This window comes from Vipera ursinii (genome assembly GCF_947247035.1).
Source record: "Vipera ursinii genome assembly, chromosome: 5".
NCBI classification, from domain to species: domain Eukaryota; kingdom Metazoa; phylum Chordata; class Lepidosauria; order Squamata; family Viperidae; genus Vipera; species Vipera ursinii.
Window position 1 is genome coordinate 94,560,439 of NC_139518.1, and position 21,971 is coordinate 94,582,409.

Here is a 21,971-nt window from a genome sequence, read left to right on the forward strand (position 1 = left end):
CTGGATATGTTCAAACGGATGCTGGACATTAAAAGAAAAAGATGTAATATGCATTAAGAAGCAAAGTGGGGAACAAAACATATAGGGGAGGAGATGGAAGCGAACAAACACCAAAAGAGAACACGTGTAATACAAATTAAACGATATAAATTAAAGCGATAAATGAACAGAGGAGATTATTACAAGTAACAAACATCCTCGGTCTCTGGAAGGGGAAATACGTAACCAAACTACTCAAATTGCTCAAACCTAATTCAAAGCCATCACATTTCCAACAATTAGCAATGGCCAGGATTTTTTTTCCACCTTTTCTCCTCTCCCAACATTAACGAGGGGTTAAGCTGAAAGACTGCAAAAGAACAAGTCTGTTTTTCCAAGATGAAGTAAACTGGTTAATGAGGAGAGACTGAATTTGTTTCAACCCGTAGTTCAGAAGACTAATTTTCCCATGGCCTACTAAGAAAGCCTCACTTCGCTCCAGCCAAAAAGGTCTGCTCAGCATAGAACAAAAACACATGGAATCAATAATTCTGAGTACTGCAGAGAAATACAGTCTTAGCTCCAAATTATTTATTATACTCCAACCAGCTTATGGACACAGATGGCTGTTTTTTTGTCTTGGCGTTATCAAAGGATGAAAGACTGAAAGCAGATTCCTAAATATTTGCAAACCTCAAGCAAGATACCACTGATTTCCCAAATAGAGCAGCGGTTGGTAAGATGGGGAATAAGTCTACCTTCACTTAGTGGAATTATAGTAGTAGTAGTAGTAATAATAATAATAATAATAATAATAATAATAATAATAATAATAATAATAATAATAATAATAATAATAATAATAAAAGTTGGAAGGGACCTTGGAGGTCATCTAGTCCAACCCCCTGCTCAGGCAGGAAACCTTATACCATTTCAGGCAAATGGCTGGCCAGTCTCTTCTTAAAAAACTCTAGCGTTGGAGCATTCACCACCTCTGGAGGCAGGTTGTTCCACTGGTTAATTATTCTGTCAGGAAGTTTCTCCTTAGTTCTAGGTTGCTTCTCTCCTTGATGAGTTTCCATCCGTTGCTTCTTGTCCTGCCTTCAGCTGCTTTGGAAAATAGCTTGACTCCCTCTTCTTTGGGGCAGCCCCTGAGATATTGGAAGACTGCTATCATGTCCCCCCCCCCTCGTCCTTCTCTTCATGAAACTAGACATACCCAATTCCAGCAGCCGTTCCTTATATGTTTTAGCCTCCAGTCCCCTAATCATCTTTGTTGCTCTTCTCTGTACTCTTTCTAGAATCTCAACATCTTTTGTACTTCGTGGTGACCAAAACTGGATGCAGTATTCCAAGTGTGGCCTTACCAAGGCTTTGTAAAGCGGTATTAACACTTCACGCGATCTCGATTCTATCCCTCTGTTAATGTAGCCTAGCACTGTGTTGGCTTTTTTGGCAGCTGCAGCACACTGCTGGCTCATATTTAAGTGATTGTCCACTAGGACTCCGAGATCCCTCTCACAGTTGCTACTATTGAGCAAGGTACTCCCTTGTGCATTTGGTATACATTTGCCTAAATGTAGAACCTTACTTTTTTTCACCATTGAATTTCATTTTGTTAGATAGCGCCCAGTGATCCTCCTGTATCTTAAGCCAATTAAGTTGCGTACCGGCTGAGGAATTATGGGAGTTGAATATCTTTACTTTGCTAAGTTTGAAAAACACTAGTTCAAATGAATATCTCCATTTCTATTACTGCATAGTACTTCCTTCCAAAGTTCAGTAGCAGTTTAATGACAATAGTAACTCAGATATTCTATAGTCATTTGAACGGTAAGCTCTCACAGCCAACCCTCCTCTATCTGCAGTGAAAAACAAACCACTTTCTAATGGAACTTTGTGTTGTAATTATTGGTTTTTACGATTGCCTTTTTAAATGTACACTGCCCAGGGTCTCAAATCATTATGAATATGACGTATAAAGTAAATAAAATTTATGAACTGGCAACGGAAGCTAAACACAATTTCCATTGAAGAAATCCAACCAATCTCAATAGCATGAGATCATAAAACATTATTTATTTTGGCACATTACCAAGAGCTATCTGACTGCAATTGGATTCTTTCTCGTTCTTTTTAAGCGAATTTAGAGACCCAATTAAGTATCAGGGGAGTTTCTTTTGAAATATACGCAAAGAAGGGATGTTATCAATATAATAAGAGAATTCTGTCATTTAAGAAACATATTTATTTTTAACCGAAGAATTTCTTTACTGCCTAGTTCAAATGTAAATCTCTCCTACTTTGCGATTAAATTATTTCTATCGTGGCTAAATCATTATCTAATCTTATCTTATCTTAAAAAATTAACCAGTCTATTATTGACACAGTTCAACCATTTTTACTTAAATAGTTTCACTTCCTTCGTAAGTTGATGGAAGGGTTTTTTTTTGTAGATTGTGCATCTTTTCAGTAAATGAAATACATTTACAACATGTACTTCTAATTTCACAAGCAATTCATTGTATCACTTTAACAAATGTCCACAAATAAAGACTCTGGAATCAAATGTATGTTACCTGCTATTGTTTAGACCCAATAATTACCTTTATAAAGTTTCAAGTTACTTATCCTCTCTATCAAACATTAAGCTATATAAAAATGCAGGATAGATAAGCAAGTCTTTGTTAGAAATTCTTCAGGTTGTCTTGGTTTTCCATTACCTGAATCACTTCAACACTTACATTGAATCCAAGGATGCACTCAGTTTACTATTCCTTGTTCGTTATACTTTTGTGTTGGAAGAGTTCTAAAATAACATAATTCTGCACATTCAAAATTAGTGTCATTCTGTACTTTTAACATTAGGCATGTTAGGATGGAAAAGTCTAAGGATCCAGATATTCAGTTTTTCTACAAAGTTTGATTTCCAGAGGTGGATAAACACAGGCAGATGAGAATTTGCTCATCTATTTTTTTAAGGCCTCTTGATATAGCAAAGTCTCGATGTTATTGATTAGGATGTATAATGAGTCAGATTAGTGTCAAGAAGCAGAGACTTTAAAAAAATAAATAAATTAGTCTACTGGACCATGGGAGCAAATGTCACCCAACAAGGTTGACTCTGCTAAAGTAGATTAGATTTATATTATAATTTAACACAGTGTTCAGACACTCAATTTAACGAGGAAAATTCAGTTCATCTGTCTTCGGCGGTAACTTACTTCTCTGGTTTTTCATCAAAAGACACAGATCAAAATTGGCGGCTTATTCTCTTTAGCGAGTCAGTTCCCTCTACCCGAGGGAGCAAACCACGTCTGTTAAAAACATCCACGGAGATGCTGACTTACCTGAATTGGAACTTGACTGGCTATCCTGAGAGTAGCTCTCATTTCCATCCGAAGTGGAATGCTGCGAAGAAGCGGCGGCCGTGGTTTTGCTTCTTTTCTTACTGGCTTTCCGCTCCAACAGTCGTTCTTCGTCGTCGTCCTCGCTTTCGCTTAAGTCATCGAAACCAAAGTATTTAATTTTGTAATTGGAGCTCCCCGAGGTTCTGGACCCACCTTCGCCACCCCCGCCTTCGTCGTTGTCGTCGAAGCCAAAAAACTCCAACTTGACGTCTTTCTTGGATTTGGTATTGCTCGGTCGGAATCGGGTGGTGGACTTGGCCGTGGCAAGGTCGGCTTTTTTCCTCAGGCGGCCCGCTTCCCCCAGGTCGGTGGGCGTGGCCGTGGCGAATTCATCCATGCGGTCCATGGTGTCTTGTATGGTGACGTTGCAAACCGATAAGCAGGATGGGTGAAGAACAGTATAGTCTCTAGTCCTTCCTGTGCCTTTAAAACTGGTCCCACTACTTAAAGCAACCTTCCTGACTGGATTCGCACCATCTGCGTTTGAATCACTGTTTGCTTTGGCTAGAGGTTGAAGAGTGCCATCCAGCAGCTTATCAAAGTTCGACATTCCCTGCAATTTTGTTTTATTTGATCTACAGTATGTCCGACAGTTACTCGGCCTGAGAACAGTTTGCATCAGTTCTTCATTAATGGCTTCCTTTGGGCTCTCCATTTCTTCCTTGACGAGCTCTTCGTCCTTGTTTTTTATCTCCGAAAGTGCCTCGTCGTCAAATCCCAGGATATATTCTCCTCTTTGGGCATCCTCGTTCTCGTCTTCCCAATCATATAAGCCAGTTATTAGTGATCCTTTAGCGTGGGATACGTCTGAGGGAGAGTCTCGGTTGGCAAGATGGCAATCCCAAGAGTCATGTGATTCTTTGATTTCAATGTTGTATCCAGAAATGTCTGCTATTTGAGCGTTAACGCTATTGTCTTCGGCATTCTTGTAGAGGAAATGGCTGTTCTCGTTGTCCTCGGGATAATTCAGCTCGATATCTGGAAAATAAAAACCAGTGAAAGGAATATATATATATACACTCGATCCTACCAATCGAAATGAGTTCAATAGCATTTTCGTCAACCAATTCCAAAAAGCAGATGTTTTCAGTAAATAACATCTTCCCTAGTTTGGCAAGTTTGACTTCAACGCTAAGCATCTTGGTTAGAGCGTTTTCTGTACACCAGATACTGAGTGAAGGACACCGTCACATCGAGGACGACAAACACACTTCGGCCCAAGCAAGAGGGAAATTTCAGGGAAAATACCTCAATGAAATTATATTTTCTGAATGAGAGCCAGCAAGGGTTCGTGTTGCATTGGGAACAGAGGCCAGTCAATCACCCACTCTCAGCTCAGCCTACCCCACAGGATAGTGTTTGTGGGAGACTGCGACACTGCTCTTAGATATCACTACTCTGCCGATATCTCAGGGGCTGTCCCAAAGAAGAGGGGGTCAAGCTATTCTCCAAAGCACCTGAAGGCAGGAGAAGAAGCAACGGATGGAAACTAACCAAGGAGAGAAGCAACCTAGAACTAAGGAGAAACTTCCTGACAGTGAGTGCAATCGTTCAGAGGAACAACCCGCCTCCAGAAGTTGTGGGTGCTTCCACACTGGAGGCTTTTCAGAAGAAAATACCATTTGTCCAGAATGGTATGGGGTCTTCTACTTGAGCAGGGGGTGGATTAAAAGACCTCCAAGGCCCTTTCCAACTCTGGTATTCTGTTATATTAAGTGCATACCAAATAAAAGTACTGCTATTAGCGAAGTACATTTGTCAGCCATTTTAGATCAGACTGAAAGCCACACAGGTCGTCCCAAGATTTACGACTGTAATTGATCCCGGATTTACGGTTGTTAAGTTAGGGTGGTTGTTAAGCAGGTCACCATGGGACTGTGACCAATTTTACAACCTGAGCGAGTGGCCCAAGTCACCCAGCCAGCTTTCGTGTCTAAGGGGGCGCTAGAATTCACGTCTCCTGGTTTCTAGTCGGGTGCCTTAACCACTAGACCCAACTGGTTATCATATATTGTGATATACTGGAATCTTAAGAGCTATTTTATCCCTTTGCTTATTTCTAAGATTAATTATAGTATTATAGCTTATATAAGTATAGCTATATACTTATACTTATAGCTTATATAAGGTAAAGGTTCCCCCACACATGCGTGCTAGTCGTTTCCGACTCTAGGGGCCGGTGCTCATCTCCGTTTCAAAGCCGAAGAGCCAGCGCTTGTCCGAGGATGTCTCCGTCGTCATGTGGCTGGCATGACAAGACGCCAAAGGCGCACGGAACGCTGTTACCTTCCCACTGCAGTGGTCCCTCTTTTTCTACTTGCATTTTTAACGTGCTTTCGAACTGCTAGGTTGGCAGAAGCTGGGACGAGCAGCTTTCAGGGTGATGCACCATAAAACCACAAATTAATTAAGCAAGATGACACATTGGGAAACAGTTAGAACCAGAAGGGGGGGAAGGGGGGGAGACTATTGAATGAGCAGAAATATCATCTATTCATATACGTACAGCTGAGTGTGTCATTTGTTGAGAGCCAATAGCAGCAGACATTTTTTTTCTTCCTTTCCACAAGGTTTCCCTTTGAATGATAGGGAAACTAAGGATGCTACGTGAGTCATTTCAAGAGTGGGTAAAACCTGAAGCAACCTGAAGCTAAATATTAGCTCTGAAATCATTTGCAAATTAGAATTCCTATTCCATTCAAACAAGGAGGGAAATACAGAATCGTGAATGAAGCAAGCACACATAATTTATGTATTGCTGCATCTTATTTCTCCAAAAAACCCAAAAAAATCTTAGGGCTGCAAAGGGCCTCTGTGGCTTTGCAGTGCTCAGGGAGTATGTACAGTCTGTTGTGTTTGCCAGCAACTAGTCAGCAAAACCATCTTTTCCTGACATTATTGCTATCATCACAGAAGGCATCCACAGGATGTCGGAAAAAGAGGCAGCTGCTTTAAAGTGTTACAAAGAGTCACTGTGTGTATGCCAGAGCTCCTAAATACAAAATGCTGCACATCCCTTGCAGCATCTCTTGCATCTCTTGCATCTCTTGCACCCTTTCCGATTATATGTAGGTTTTGCAAAAAAAAAAGCTCAACTATTTAATGATTTGTTGAAAGGATCACTTAAAAGCAGTTAGCAGAAAAACACTACATATTGTAACTCTATATTTAAAGCAAGATGACTACCCTAAAACCTTTTTAAAGCCCTTTTGAAACGCATCCCATTTATCAATACGATTAATATGACCTCAATATGATTAATGATTGATGTGACCTCAATGGAGCCTGCTCATAAATGGATACATCGAAACTAATGGACTTGCCTAAAGTTTATTCTATTTCAAATGTCCACATCATCAGATCTTCTCGTTAACGGGCACTCATGAGAGGCAGTTTAATTTGCAGTTCTTAAAGAGCTTGAGCCAAACATCCCTTACAGAATCTGCATGTTCTGAAAAGGGACAAAGATAAGCCTTGACTGGTCCCCTTACGCGCTTAACTTGGTATGCTCATTTATATAAAATAAAATAAAAAATAAAAATATCGTTTCACTTCAGCTGGACACGGAGGACCCAAGCTTTACAATAATGTAAGGTTGGGAATCCTGAATCAAAGAGTATGATAAATCTAATCTTGGCTTCCATTGCTATAGAAGTCAATCTTAAAGCAGAACTGAATGCAATACTCTGGGCCACTGGTGGCACGTTCAGAGTCAGGTTACCCTTTTGTGCTTTTTCTCCAATTTCACTTATTCTTTTTGAGACACAGCGACCTGAACTGCATAACGTATTATTATAGAGGTCAACAAAATGGCAGCTGTGTTTTTATTTCCAGTTCCTTTAAAAAAAAAAAAACAAGAACAGCAGCCACAGAATGGAACAATATTTTCATTTAAGTTGTCTGCTACTGCTCTGAATTAGTCTTTACCAATGCTGACCCCATCAGCAAATACATCTAGTTTGGACCGGCCTTCGACCCAACTGTTATGACTTCCTATTTGCTTATACTGTGTTTCCCCGAAAACACGAGCTAGCCATAAAATAAGACCCAGCTTATTTTTTTTTTTGGGGGGGGGGGGTTTCTGGCTAATATAAGCCCTACACCAAAAAAACAGAGGGGGGTGGTTCCCACAAGAAGTTGTAATCGATTGACCTTTTCTTCCGCCACAAACTTCTTGTTTCTCTGCACATGGCATCAGATCGTGAAGGAGACACGGCACAGGGCTGGCAGTCGGGTATGGAAAGGCATGGGTGCCCGCCCGCATCACCATCTTTCCTCCCCGAGCCTCCGGCGCTCCACCTGCTGCTTTGTTTGGCCTGGCTGCCCCCCACCCCTTCCCGCCGACACCCAGCGCGGCCAGCGTGGGGCTCCAGGGGCTGGCCTGGCACAGGAAGGGCACACGGCCTCCCTGCCCAGGTACCATACCTGGTCTGCCACCTCGCTCTCGCCGCTGTGTTGCTTCTCCACCCCATGCACAGGCCTTGCCCCAACCCCTGCGTGCTCATGGCCTATGGGTACCAGCAAAAATTTAAGCCCTCCCCAAAACTAAATCCTAGTGCTTACTTCAGAGCCCGAAAGAAAGTAAGACCGGGTCTTTCTTTCGCAGAAACACAGTTTCATTCATTCATTTATTCATTCATTCATTCATATATACATACATACATTCCGTTTCTATAGCCACCCATCTCAGTCGATGACTCTGGGTGGCTTGCAATTCAAAAAACATGTTATAGTTAAAATACTAGAAATGTTTTACAACACTAGAGCTGCATTCGCCATTGTAATCTCAATTTCCCCAAGTCTGAAATTCTTGCTAAAGTTCTTAATTCCATTTTTTTGGGGGGGTGGGAGGGAAGAGACTGGGGATGAGGAGGGGAAGGGGCTTAATTACAGTAAATCATTCGATATCATTTGCAAACTTGGTTACTTCTCTTCTCATTTATAACTCCAGATCACTTAATGAGAAGTTATAAATGTTGGGCCCAGTTTCCTAACGTTTGTCTTGATTCACCTCCGTTTTGAAAGACACTAAAGGCAATTTCGGCATTACAACTAACTTATTGACGGCAGCGTGATGTTGTACTGATAGACTAATGTTTGTATCAGAAGAGAAACATTAAGTAAACACCTCCCCAACTATAACTCAAGACAACCCGCACCAAAGTACTACTATCAAAAAAGACAGAAGGTACAAAAGTCATTGTGATGCTTTTGAACATTAGATATCTCCAGACAGAGCAGAAAACCTGAACTTTATGGGGGGAAAAAAAAGAGAAGTATCTGCCATGGATAGATAAAATGATATATCTGGCAACAGTGGCCATCAATATAGGACAGTACTGCAAATTGTAACAGCTGCCTTAAATATGCACGATAGCAGAATTTGCACATCGCCCTAAACCACAGTTCAGTGCAACTCAGATAAGCCACAAATCTCCAATTGTCCATTTTCTTCCAGTACTTTTTGCTTCTTCCTTTTCTGATTAAATTACAGATCGTTATTTTGTTAGATGTTAGCTATGGTTAATCTTAAAGGCTTTAATAATTAATGGTTCAACTTGTTTGGATTAACCAGCTAAATAACTGTATTCTTAATGTGTTAATCGTTTGATCGGTACAGATACTGACCATAATTTGAGCTTTTAATCTCCCAGCCACACAGAAGAGAGAGGCAGCCAAGTATTAAGTTCACTGTGGCTCATTTGGGTGACAATAAACTATGGTCTAATACGACAAGACAGGTACATGCAATCTGATGCTCAAGCAAAATGCCATTAACTCTTACAAAAAGTGTGGAAGGTAAAAGAAAATCGCAATAAATTAAAAAAAAATAAATAAAATTAGCACTCCCAACGGCACTGGGTCTACTAGCTGAAGTGCAATTTGATGAGGACACAATTTTGTTTTAAATGACTCAAGTTTCTAGAACCTAGAAAGAAACCAAAACAATTTCTTCACTTGCAGTTATGAAATACCAAACCTGAACTTTGCTTAATTTTATAAATATAGGTATATGTTACTATAATTTGACTATATATGCAGCCACATGTCTAAGTGAATGAAGAGTTGTTATTTTACTAAGGATTTTAGGAATCCAGATGACTATTTCTCTGTGGGATTTCATCTGAGTAAGTAAACACCATATGTTTTTCTTTCAATTCTTGAGCAGGTGGATTTCACTAATGAATAGTATTATTACCCTATGATTTTCACTCGAAGCTTGAGTTCTATTAAAACCTTCAATTTTGCATCCTTTTTTAAGGCTCAGTATTTCCAGAAACCAACACACACACAAATATGTGTGTCTGTGTGTGTATATACATACACACACACACACACACACACACACACACACACATATACACAGATTCACAGAGTTCTACAATAACATTTCATATGTAATTTAAAACAGTTGGACTTTATAGCAAGAGAACAAAACATGCCTCTTTTTTTCTACTTATTCCTGCATTAACTTACTTTTATTCACAGGTGATATTTACATGTTTTAGCACTTGTTACATTCCTATTCTACTGCATGGGTAGAAATGTACCCACTTTCAAGACGGAGCAGAAGGCCGTTACAATTACATTTCTATTCTTCCAGTAGGCCCAGTTCTTTTAAGACAACAACTTCACTTAACACACGACTTAAACAGAGATAGTAACTGAATTTTAACTATTCCAAAACTGAAAAGTTGAAAGCCATTAAGTGGTAATCAGGTACACCCTAGTGCAGGGGTAGGCAACCTCGGCTCTTTTATGACTCATGGACTTCAACTCCCAGAATTCCTGAGCCAGCATGGCTGGCTCAGGAATTCTGGGAGTTGAAGTCCATGAGTCATAAAAGAGCCGAGGTTGCCTACCCCTGCCCTAGTGTTTTACAAAGATTGCTTAAGGTTACCAAAAAGCTTTGGATTTGCTGAAAATGTTATATACCGTAAATGTCAATAAAGGGAGTTTTTTAGCCTATGAATGCCATGAAGTTTGATGAGTGTATTTGTAGATGCAAACTGCCCCAGTAAACAGAATAGGAAGTGGAATAAAGCATTATAGAACAGATAGCACCTCTGGTAAACTTCCTGAAATGAATTACCCCAATCATGGTTTCGTTTAGTGATCCAAATAGGACTATAGCAATATTACTGTTGCAAAGAAATCACCCCTGTATGCAAATCATTGTAAGTGATGTTTCCAAAAACAGGCCCTCTGCTAGAGATTATAGAAGATTTTAATGGCTGGGATTAGCAAACTGTCTGGGAAAAGAATAACAATGGATAGCTAAAATACCATTTAGAGCTACTGTGGCTACTATTGTTCCCTATGTATTATCCTACTTAAAGAAATCTTTCTTTAGGAGATTGTTTTTTTTTAAATGCCCATTTCAGACCAATGAACCTGCAATGTTCCTCTATACAAACTAATACAACAGACTGTGTATAAGTATAACAAACCTTGTTGTTCCAGGAAGTAAAAAAAAATGTCAGAGTTGCCTATAACATTTTGTTTCTCATTCAGACCCTGCCAATCCAGCCATTTTGGTAGCTTTCTCCTTCCTCCCTTCTCACCAGAAGCCAGCTTGGCGTCATCCAGAGGAGAAACAGAACGCTCTGGCATTCCCTAGAATATTTTGTTCCCAGAGTACTTTTGTACATCCCTTCATTAAGGAGTTGTGTTCTTTAGTATCATATTAAGACCATACATTTTAACTGACAGATCCAAGTTCAGTACCGGAAGCGTGAGTATTTTAAACAATACAAGATGTTTCACGTTGGAAGGTTTTGCTGATTCTGTAATACTGCTACGATAGGGAATACATCTGTGTTGAACATGTGGCCTCATATTTTTTTTTTAATTTATATTCACTTACTTCAGGATTAAAGGGATTCCGATATTGATGCTTTTTTTTTTTTACAATTTTACATTTGGTTGTTTAGAAAAACAGATTAGGCAGACTTAATTTGCCAAATGTTGCAAAGATTCTCATCTCCTTATAGTAAACTTCAGAATAGGAGACGTGTCCAAAACTGACTTCTTCCTCCACCACCCATTGCCAAGCAAGCGCCAACTGGAGTAACTCAAATCACAAAACTAGCATTTGCCAAAGTCAACGACTGACTGGCTAGCTAGCTTGCCACACCAGCTTAACGGTCGTCAACTTTGTCCACAACTACACTACGCAAACATACCTGAAGCTAGAGGGTTAGCGCTTCTGAAGTCTTCTGCCATGTTTCTGGCCGAATTCTTCTCTTTCAAGTCGTGCGTGGCATTATCAAAAGACACACCTTTGCTGGACAAGGCATCTTCACCAACCGAGGGAGGAAATCTGCTATTAGACTCGAGAACAGAAGAGAAATCTCCAGGCTGAGAAACTTCAACCGACTCCAGTTGAGCGGAGCCTTTCGCTTGGGACACGTTCTTGGAAGAAACTGGCAAAGATTCTTCATCGCTGTCAAATCCAAAGGGATCTTCTATTGCTTCCTCTTCTACTTTGGGTTTCTTAGGGATCTCAGAGATATCTGGCTTAATGTTGGGCCTTTTCTGGCCTAGCTTGGCCATAAAGGTAGTTTCTCCCCATTTCGTGCTAAGAGTGGTCCGTTTGTTGGAAAAAACTTCGTCAAATTTTGAATTGCCATTACCCCCTTTCCTGCTATATGTCTTCCCAAATCTGGATGTCATTTTGACGCCTGTTTCATATTCTCTGTGGAAAGAAAGAAAAAAAATGGCTTTAAAATACAACTTTGACTTTATTTAAAGGAACTTTCGCATATTTCGCACTTTTAAAACGGTGAACAAAAATCCCTGGCATTTTGAATGGACCTGCATGAAAAGAAATCGCTCCAGAGGTGATGAAACCGCCCAAAATGAAGGCACGGTGGGTTCTTTACACGTTGCCTGCACAAATAGAAAATGCCAAGTGTTGTTTTGAAGACATTTGCTTTCCCCCCAAACTGTATGGCATGTGATAACAGGAAAATATTGCCAATGGTTTTCTCAACGCAAAACCATTTTATCTATGGTTGAAAACTGTAACCACTCCCTATGTATAAATCAATATTGCAAGAGGAAGAGGAGAAAGCAGCTGAAGATGAAGGAACTGCTCCACATTTAATGTCTTACAGGTGCAAGTTTTTTAGAGTGAATATAAGCCAATGCCACCTGTCAAATTTCATCAACCCTGATACAAAGATTAAAAAAAAAACACATGTCCTCCCTGCCCCCAAACACTGTGGATGTTAATAAGGAATTTGAGTGACTTACATAAAATAAATGACTTCTTCATCCAGCATATTTTCACAGATAAAAATGGGACCACTGTTTAAGGCTAGGCTTATAACATCTTCACCTGATCCTGGAGGGCCATTCTCATGTCCTCATAAACTAGCCTCCCTAATGAATTAATTCGGCCCATATAGCTAATGTATACTTCAACTTGTAATGTGATCCCAGAGAAGTTTGCTAAGTGGTAAACAAATCTTGTGAATACAGCCTGTATTTTTTAATACATTATCGCACAAAAACACTCCAAGTCATCTCCAAAGTATTGTCTAGACCAGGGGGTCCCAACCGAGGGGTGCTCGCACCCCCTGGGCGTGTGTGACAATATTCCAGGGGGTGCAAAAACTTGAGTTTTCAAAATTATAGTGTATATGCATAATTTGTTGCCGTTATTTTGAACTTTTGCAAGGGGTGTGAGAATATACCAGAAGCGTTCTAGGCGTGCGGGGTATAGAAAAGGTTGGGAACCGCTGGTCTAGACAATACAGTTATGACTGATTATTGCCAGACTACAAAGAGAATTACACTTTTTTCACCGGTCTCAACTTAAAAAATTGTCTATGTATAAATACAACCCATCCTAAGTATACCCTGAGACTGGTATTTGTCTAAAGAGCACAAACATTAACAAGCTTCACCTAAAAGCATATTTAGATGCTTGAATGTTAACTAGAGTATTTACATTACAGAAGATCCAGTCAGACCACTGACTTTCTACCTGAAAACACACCTACGCTACTTGTTCATGGTACAGCTTTTCTGAACCAAATACTCCAGATGCATTAAAACATATTGAAGTTTTCTTGATATTAAGGCAGTGGAAATGCAGTGATCTGGAGATGCTTTGTACAAAACAAAAGTGCTAACAGAACTGCCAGGTCTCAGGTAATCTGTACTTGTATAAGGAACTAACTCTGGCATAAAGGAACACTGGTGGCATTCATCAAAGTATTTTAGTAATGGCTGACAAATGGTTTTTCTCGCCAAGGAAGTCTACTGTGGGGAGACAAGTTCAAGTGTAGTATTACTGGGAAGAGGAAAAAAAAAAACCAAGAGTGAATCAGAAACTGCTGTTGCAGCCAAGGAATCTATGCACTTCACATGAGCTATAAAATGTTGATTAACAACTGGTATTTACATATCGAAACTAAAAAGTGGGGACAGCTCTGACTCTTTTACCTTTTCCTTCTTCCCAATATGCGCCGATCATACAATCCGGTCCTGTCCCCGATTGAGATCCAGTCTGCAACTCCAGCGGCTTTTTCTTCACCGCATCTAATTCCCTCCGATCCAATCCCGCCCCTGACTCGAGATCCAGTTGACCCAGTCCCTTCTTCCCCGAAAGATCTGATCACACAATCCGATCCAGTCCCCGACCGAGATCCGGTCTGCAGCTCTAACCCTTCGTTATATCCACTTCTATCATCCCCACCCTCCCAGTTTTACGCTGGCAGGAACGATTTCAAGAAACCCATGATCTTTACCAGGGCAAAAATTTCAGACTTAGCATGAAGGGAAAGGGGGAGGAGAGGAGGAGGGAGAGACAGAGAACACCTTATTATCTTCTTTTTCTCTCCCTACAATTATGTCTAATTAGGCTAGGAAGTTTCACGCTCCCAAGGGAGCTCAGCCGGAGCCTCAAATTAGACAGGACTTGTCTGAAATGACTCCCTTACCCACCATTGGGAGAAGCCAGAAGTGAGTGTGTGAGTGAGTTCGTTCGTTCCTTCCTTCCCTCCCTCCCTCCTTCCCTCCCTCCCCTACCTATGTGAGTTAGTTAGTTAGTTCCTTCCTTCCTTCCTTCCCTCCTTCCTTCCTTCCCTCCCCTACCTACCTACGTTAGTTCTTTCCTTCCTTCCTTCCCCTACCTAGTTAGTTCCTTCGTTCCTTCCTTCCCTCCCTACCTACGTGAGTTAATTAGTTCGTTCGTTCCTTCCTTCCTTCCCTCCCCTACCTACCTACCTACCTACGTGAGTTAGTTCTTTCCTTCCTTCCATCCCTCCCCTACCTACCTACCTACCTGAGTTAGTTCTTTCCTTCCTTCCTTCCTTCCCTCCCTCCCTTCCCTACCTACCTACCTACGTGAGTTAGTTCTTTCTTTCTTTCCTTCCTTCCTTCCTTCCCTCCCCTACCTACCTACCTACTGTTTTCCTTTGCTGTGGATGTCCTCGGCCACCACAAGGCTGCCAAGAAAGTTGTCTCCACAAAGTGTGGGTTGACTCCAGAATTAAGCTGGCCAGATCCAAGCCAGGCCAGCCACATCCGGGATCCCTTCCCCGCCTCTCTCTCTCTCTCTCTCTCTTTGGAGGGGTGGGACAGAGAAAGAGAAAGCTAAATGGGGGCCTCCAAAGCCCCCCCCCCACACCCCTTTTTCTCAGCTGCCCTCCATCCGCCCCGCCCCCTCAGGAACAGGGCCCAGAGCAAGGGCGGCCCCTTCGTTCCCCATCCAGACCAGGAGAGAGAACCACGAAGTTGTGTTTGTGTGTGGGGGGCGGGGAAGAGAAGGGGAAAAAAAAGGTCATTGCGGAAAGGAGACCACCAGGAAATGCCCGCTGATCCGGGCCACCCCCACAGCGCCATTTCCGCCCCCGGCGCCTGCCTGGCTTTCCGCCAAAAGACGCGCGCCTTCCGCCTCCATCCCCGGGCCGAGAAGCGGCGTGGCCCAGTTCCCGGGCATGAGGCGGCTCTGATCAGCCCGGAGGAAGCCGGCGAGGCCGAGGCCTGAGCGAAGCCTTTGCCGCTTTGCTTACCTCAGGAGGCCCGGGAGGAGCGGCGGGCAGGGCCGCCTCAGCCGCCGCCGGAGCCGAGCGAGCCTCCGCGGCCGGCCTAGGGCGGGAGGACGCGGCGGCGCCGCCTCCGCCGCCCCCTGCGCCGCCGCTTCCTGCGCGCCGGGGGGAAGAAGACGACGACGACTACGATGGCGGCGGCGCTGCTGCTGCTGCGAGCAGGGCCTTGGACCATCGCGCCGCCATTTGCCCTCGCGGCTTCCGTCACGGAGCGCCGCCCCCTCCCGGGCCCGGACGCCGGCCAATCCGCGCGGGCTTTACTCAACCCGCCCGCCGCGCCTGCGCCGCGCCGCGCGACGGGGCGCGGCCCGGCCCCCAGCGCGCATGCCCGCCCCGAGGGCTGCTAGGAATTGTAGGCGGAGGGTAGCGCCTGTGCTGACTCAGCTCCTGGGAAAGCTGAGCTAGCCGGGTTTCCTTCCGTCCCCACGCTTGGATTCACCGTTCGGGGCGGGTGGTCTGATTGGTGGAGTTCTGGTTTTTTCTTTTTCTTTTCTTTTTTTTTTTGGAAGCAAGTTTTGGCTTCCGGGAGCAGCCCCTCCCCCCCCGCCAGCAGGATTTCCTCGTGGTGTCCCATCCGAGCAAGAATAACCAAGCCCAAGCCCTCTTTCAGGGGTTTTCCAGCCCCTCAAAAAAAAGTCTTACCAGGATGGTGGTCATAATTGCTAGCAAGTGCTAGCAAGTCATCGAGGACCCAGATTGTTGGGGGCAATTAAGCTGACTTTGTAATAATGCCGCTTGGGTGTGTGTGTGTGTGAAAGCCCTAATAAGCAAGCATATACGTAGAATGAAGGCTACTGCTAAGCTTGGAAGCCGCCCTGAGTCTTCGGAGAAGGGCGGGATATAAATGGAATTAAAATAATAATAATAATAATAAATAATGCTGCTTGGGGTGTGTGTGAAAGCCCTAATAAGCAGGCATATACATAGAATGAAGGCTACTGCTAAGCTTGGAAGCCGCCCTGAGTCTTCGGAGAAGGGCGGGATATAAATGGAATTAAAATAATAATAATAATAATAAATAATGCTGCTTGGGGTGTGTGTGAAAGCCCTAATAAGCAGGCATATACATAGAATGAAGGCTACTGCTAAGCTTGGAAGCCGCCCTGAGTCTTCGGAGAAGGGCGGGATATAAATGGAATTTAAAAAAATAATAATAAAAAAAAATAATGCCGCTTGGGGGGGGAAGCCGAAAGCCCTAATAAGCAGGCAAATACATAGAATGAAGCTTATGGCTAAGCAGGTTGATTTGTGCTTTAGGTTGTAAGCCCCCCTGAGTCTTCGGAGAAGGGCGGGATATAAATTTAATTTAATTTAATAATTTAATTTGTATACCGCCCTTCTCCCGAAGGACTCAGGGCGGTGAACAGGGCAATACATAATAAAAAACAGAATAAAAAAATTAAAAAGTAATTAAACCATTATGCCCGTAAAATTAATACATATTAAAATTAAAACTATTTATAAAAACCCAACCCCATCCTAAATGGGATTAAAAATAAATAAAAATAAATAAATAAATTTACCTGGCGGCTCGTGTCGCTTTAAACTATTAATAAGTTTTTAAAAAGATGAATAGCTTAAAAAGAATGGTTACTTGGAAAAAAAAAAAGGTAAAAGAGTAACGAGGCGTCTGGGGTGCCCCCAAAGCTCCTACCGACGGATTTGCGCATCGGGTTTGGTTGCCCGGCGTGCCAAATCATTGTTTGCAAATAAATTTAATAAGCAAATTGTTTGGATCAAGGCTGGCATCAGGGAGAAACACAGCGCTGCCTTAATTGATTATTTATCTCAGGAAAGAAAAGAGGGGAAGGGGAGGGCGGAAGAGCAGAGGAGACTGCTGGGTTTTGGGGTTTTTTTTTACACAGAACACTTGCATGTATTCCAAAGACAGACTTAGCAAGTCTGGGGTATTCTTCAGCTCCTTGAAGACTTGGGGTGATTTGCTTTGATGATAATATTGGAGGAGAGATGGTTAATCTATGGGAAACAAAAATTAGGTATCTGGATGTATCTTCTAACTAACGTTCGAGGCATAAGCTTTTATAAGCTCACAAAAACTTAATGCCTTTTTAATAAAATGTGTGGGGGGGAGACTTTTTTTAAAGTCTTTTTTTTCTGAAATGGTAAAGGGTTTCCTGCCTTAGCAGGGGGTTGGACTAGATGACCTCCAAGGTCCCTTCCAACTTCTTCTTCTTCTTCTTCTTCTTCTTCTTCTTCTTCTTCTTCTTCTTCTTCTTCTTCTTCTTCTTCTTATTATTATTATTATTATTATTATTATTATTATTATTATTATTATTATTATTATTATTATTATTATTAAGATAAAAGCCCCTTGCGTGCTGCAGGCTTACTTCCACCTCCAGATTGTTGCCTCAGAGATGGGTACAGATCAAGATGGTATCTGGACCTCTCGAAGGACAGCGGTTTCTAGTTCCTTTAGTGTTAGGTTGACCACCTTCAGTCTTGACCAATGTCTCCCAGTGATTAGTCAAACTTTTCAGGGAAGCGCTTTTTTTAAAAATCCCATTTATATCCCGCCCTTCTCCGAAGACTCAGGGCAGCTTACAATCTAAAGCACAAATCAATGTGCTTAGCAATAGCCTTCATTCTATGTATATGCCTGCTTGTTAGGGCTTTCACACACACACACCCAGCGGCATTATTACAAAGTCAGCTTAATTGCCCCCAACAATCTGGGTCCTCATTTTACCTACCTCGGAAGGATGGAAGGCTGAGTCAACCTTGAGCCTGGTGGGACTCGAACCTGCACTAATTGCAGGCAGCTGGTGGTTACTTAAGGAGGCATTAGCCCACTGCTCCACCGAGGCTCTGCACGTGGTCCCATAACTCCCAACACCCCTGAAGGACGGTGACTTCAGTCCGTTTTTTGACTTGACATTTTCTGACAGAGCAATCAATCTATGGAACAGCTTGCCTTAGGAAGTTGTGGGTGCTTCATCACTGGAACTTGCAAGAAGAGATTGGACAGCCATCTGTCCGGGATGGTGTAGGCGAGTCTCCTGCTTGAGCAGGGGGTTGGACTGGATGACCTCCAAGGGCCCTTCCAATTCTGTTACTCTGTATCTGTATCTCTGTCTTGTTCTATCTGTCTATCTGCCTATCTCAGGGGTGTCAAACTCAATTTCATTGAGGGCCACATCAGCATTGTGGTTGCCCTCAGGGGGCCGGGTGGGTGTGGCCAGGGTGGGCGTGGCCTACTGGGTGGGCGTGGCTAGAGTGTGTATGGCCTACTGGGTGGGCGTGGTCAGCTCTACATCGTTGGCATCAAGGGTGCCTATGGGGGCCTGGGCAGGAGTGGGACAGATCTGAGGGTCTCTGGGCCAGGGCCAAGGCAGTGGGGGCCGTTCCCTCACTGTTTCCAGGATGGCTTCGCGGGCCGCATGAAACCACTTTGCGGGCCGGATCTGGCCCCCGGGCCTTCTGTCTGACATGTCTGGCCTATCTAATCAGCTATCTGTCTCCTAGTTTGCTGGGGCCCTCTGGCTGGCAAGGAGCCAGAGTCCAATTCAGATCCAGGACTTGTGAAGTTCGTTGTGAACACCTTTCACCTGTGGTTTTGGAATAGATTTGGTCTTAATAAATAATGAAACACAGGTTTAACTAAAGCAGCCCTACCAAAGAGCCACTCCCACCAAGATTGACAGGGCAAGCCACTGGACTATAAATTGAGAATAAACCCCACTCCCTACTAGCACTGATGATGTTAGCTAGTTGGGTCATGAAAACCACCAAGCTCAGAGAGCACCAAGAACCCTTCACAAGGGTTGACTTGTTTCCCGGTGCACTATAACCACTGTGGGAAGTCAGCTACCCATAGAAGGAAATAGTAAAAGGGCAGGAAAAAGATATTTCCAACTATTGAATGAACCTTTATTGTCAAAGTACAACCATGTATACATTGAGATTAGCTGAGCCTCCCTTCGTGCTCCCACCCACCCCAACTCACAGTGACAACAAACCCGCCATCTTATTACACCGTGTGAGCTAATTGCACCACACACCGGCCTCGCAAGTCAATTCTGCATAAAGTTTATAAAAATTATTTCCCGCTCGAAAGCCTAACAGCCCACGGATAAAAGCTGTTTTTCAGCCTGTTGGTGTGGCTGGCTATGCTCCTATATCTCCTACCGGATGGTAGGAGAGTAAAGAGATACCGTCCAGGGTGTGAGTCGTCCCTGAGAATCTTCCTCACTCTTCCAAGGCAACGAGCCCTGGCGAGGTCATCCAGTGGTGTCGGGATCCTTCCTCAAAGGATCTTGAAGAGGTAGGAAAACATGCCCAGTTTTTCTTGATAGCCCCAGGTCTCCCTATCCAAAGCAGAAACCAGCTCTGTACAAATGCAGATGTAAATCCAGGAAGGTTGCAGGCCCCCAGCTGGGAGATTAAGAAGACCAAGACACCTAAAATCTACATACCCCAGCCCCAGACAAGCAGGATATGACCTTTGGACATAATAGGATTAACCCATCACCATCAGAATGCCAGAAAGGCATACTCAGACTCAGGTCAAAATTTCACAACACAGGAAATAGCTTCAAACAGGAACAGGAAGCAGCTCCAAACAAAAGGCTCCAGAGGGTATAAAAACCCACTCCCTACATGTGTTCGCTCTCTTTTCTGCCAGAACCACCTTCCTGTCTGGCTCACCTCTTCAATAAACTACAACCTTCTTCCCAAAGCAGTCGCCATGTTTATTCCCAGCTTGGATGGAGCCACGATGAAGACCTTTCTTTCTTTTCCAACACCACACTGGCCTTTGATTCACCTCAACCCCACCAAGCTTGGCAGTGTGGAAGTTCATCAACATTTGAGGCACCACACTTTCCACAATCCTCTTCGACACTCCTTACGTTGTCCGATTACAACTTGCTCCTTACGTTGTCCGATTACAACTTGCTATCATCTTCCTATTCTCAGAAATTCCCATTATTCTCATTTCCCCCATCTAGACAGTCCTAATCCTGTTTGGGTCTATTCCTATATCAGATGAAGTGGGGTTATGAATGCAATTCATTCAAAGCAAATGGCTCTTTTTTTTACAGATTTATTTATTTTTTCTGTGCATTTGAACCTTTGTTCCACCCTATTCATAAGTTATACTGAGGAACTGCTTTGTTTTTGAAAGTGGCTTTAATAATAAACCTTTATTGTCAAAGTACAGCTATGTGTACATTGAGATTAGCTGAGCCTCCCCCCCCCGTGCTCCCTCCCCCCAACACACAGTGACAACAAACCCTCCATCTTATTACACCATGTGAGCTAATTGCACAACACACCGGCCTCACAAGCCTATCATACATAAAGTTTATAAAATTATTTCCCATTCAAGAGCCTAACAGCCCATGGATAAAAGCTGTTCTTCAGCCTGTTGGTACGGCTGGCTCTACTCCTGCATCTCCTACCCGATGGTAGGAGAGTAAAGAGATACCGTCCAGGGTGTGAGTCATCCCTGAGAATTTTCCTCACTCTTCCAAGGCAACGAGCCCTGGCGATGTCATCCAGTGGTGTCAGGGGACAGCCCACAATGTCTTGTGCTGTGCTCACCACCCTCTGTAATACTTTCCTATCCGCAGATGTCAGACCAGCATACCAAACCACAATACCATACGAGAGGACGCTCTCTATGGTAGACCGGTAAAAGAGGGTCATTAGCTGTTGTTCTACCCTGTTCTTCCGCAAGATCCTAAGAAAGTGAAGCCTCTGTTGGGCCTTTCTAGCCACCTGGGTTGTGTTAACTTTCCAGGTCAGATCTTCACAGAGGTAGACTCCCAGAAATTTAAAGGAGGAAACTCTCTCTACACAGTTCTCTCCGATGTATCTCCATAAAGAAAAGCAAATAAATGGACTTGACCCATCCACACCAATTAAAAGGTGGTGTATTGAGTGTACCAGTGATGAAACAGAACTAAGGTTTGCTCATGTGCTGCTAATAAGGAGACTTCTACAAATGCAAAAATGCTGCTTGAACAATAACAAAAATACTTTGCATCTATGAAGCCCGCGTCAAATGTTTAAACTGCAACTGTTTGTACATCAGACCTGGAAAATAGGTCAGTGTTATTACCTCTCCAACTACACCTAAGGGTCATCTAGCAAGTTTATTTCTGAGCTAAGGTTGGAATGGAGGCTGTGAAGCCAAACTAATTCAAGGCAGATCATTCTCGTTGCAATCCTTCTTGACAAATCTAGTCAGGCTTGTGGTTCAGGAGCCAAAGAAGCTGCCTCTTCTTTTCAATGTGGAAAGGCTACATATTGCATAGAAAAAAGGGAGATGAAATGCGTGGATAGTGTATAGGGAATTATGGATTTTTAAAAATTGTTTAGGCTACCCACAGTCTAGAGCAGGATTGCCCAACCTTGGCAATTTTAAGACCTGTGGACTTCTGCCCCTAGAATGAAATGCAATCAAATTCTGGTCCCAGTTGGTCATAAGTCAATCACTATTTATAAAGCCTGGGGTTTCTGCCCTGCATTTCCTTCAAAGAGATCCATGACCTGA

The 21,971-nt window shown here is 43.0% G+C and overlaps 1 protein-coding gene across 5 annotated transcripts in view; it reads right to left on the reverse strand.

The window, feature by feature from the left end:
- Nucleotides 1–15,661, reverse strand: part of WAPL (WAPL cohesin release factor) — a 56,225-nt gene extending 40,564 nt beyond the window's left edge. For 2 of the 5 annotated variants that reach the window (XM_083364171.1, XM_083364170.1), the window contains exons 1-3: nucleotides 15,416–15,661; nucleotides 11,576–12,087; nucleotides 3,330–4,367 (exon numbers count right to left, since the gene is read on the reverse strand). In XM_083364171.1, coding sequence (XP_083220297.1) covers nucleotides 3,330–4,367; nucleotides 11,576–12,065 — 1,528 coding nt within the window. In that variant the 5' untranslated portion in view covers nucleotides 12,066–12,087; nucleotides 15,416–15,661. Of the gene's footprint in view, nucleotides 1–3,329; nucleotides 4,368–11,575; nucleotides 12,088–13,844; nucleotides 14,419–15,415 lie in introns of those variants that run through there. The other 3 variants (XM_083364168.1, XM_083364172.1, XM_083364169.1) reach the window with 2 other exon arrangements.
- Nucleotides 15,662–21,971: the final 6,310 nt, after the last annotated feature.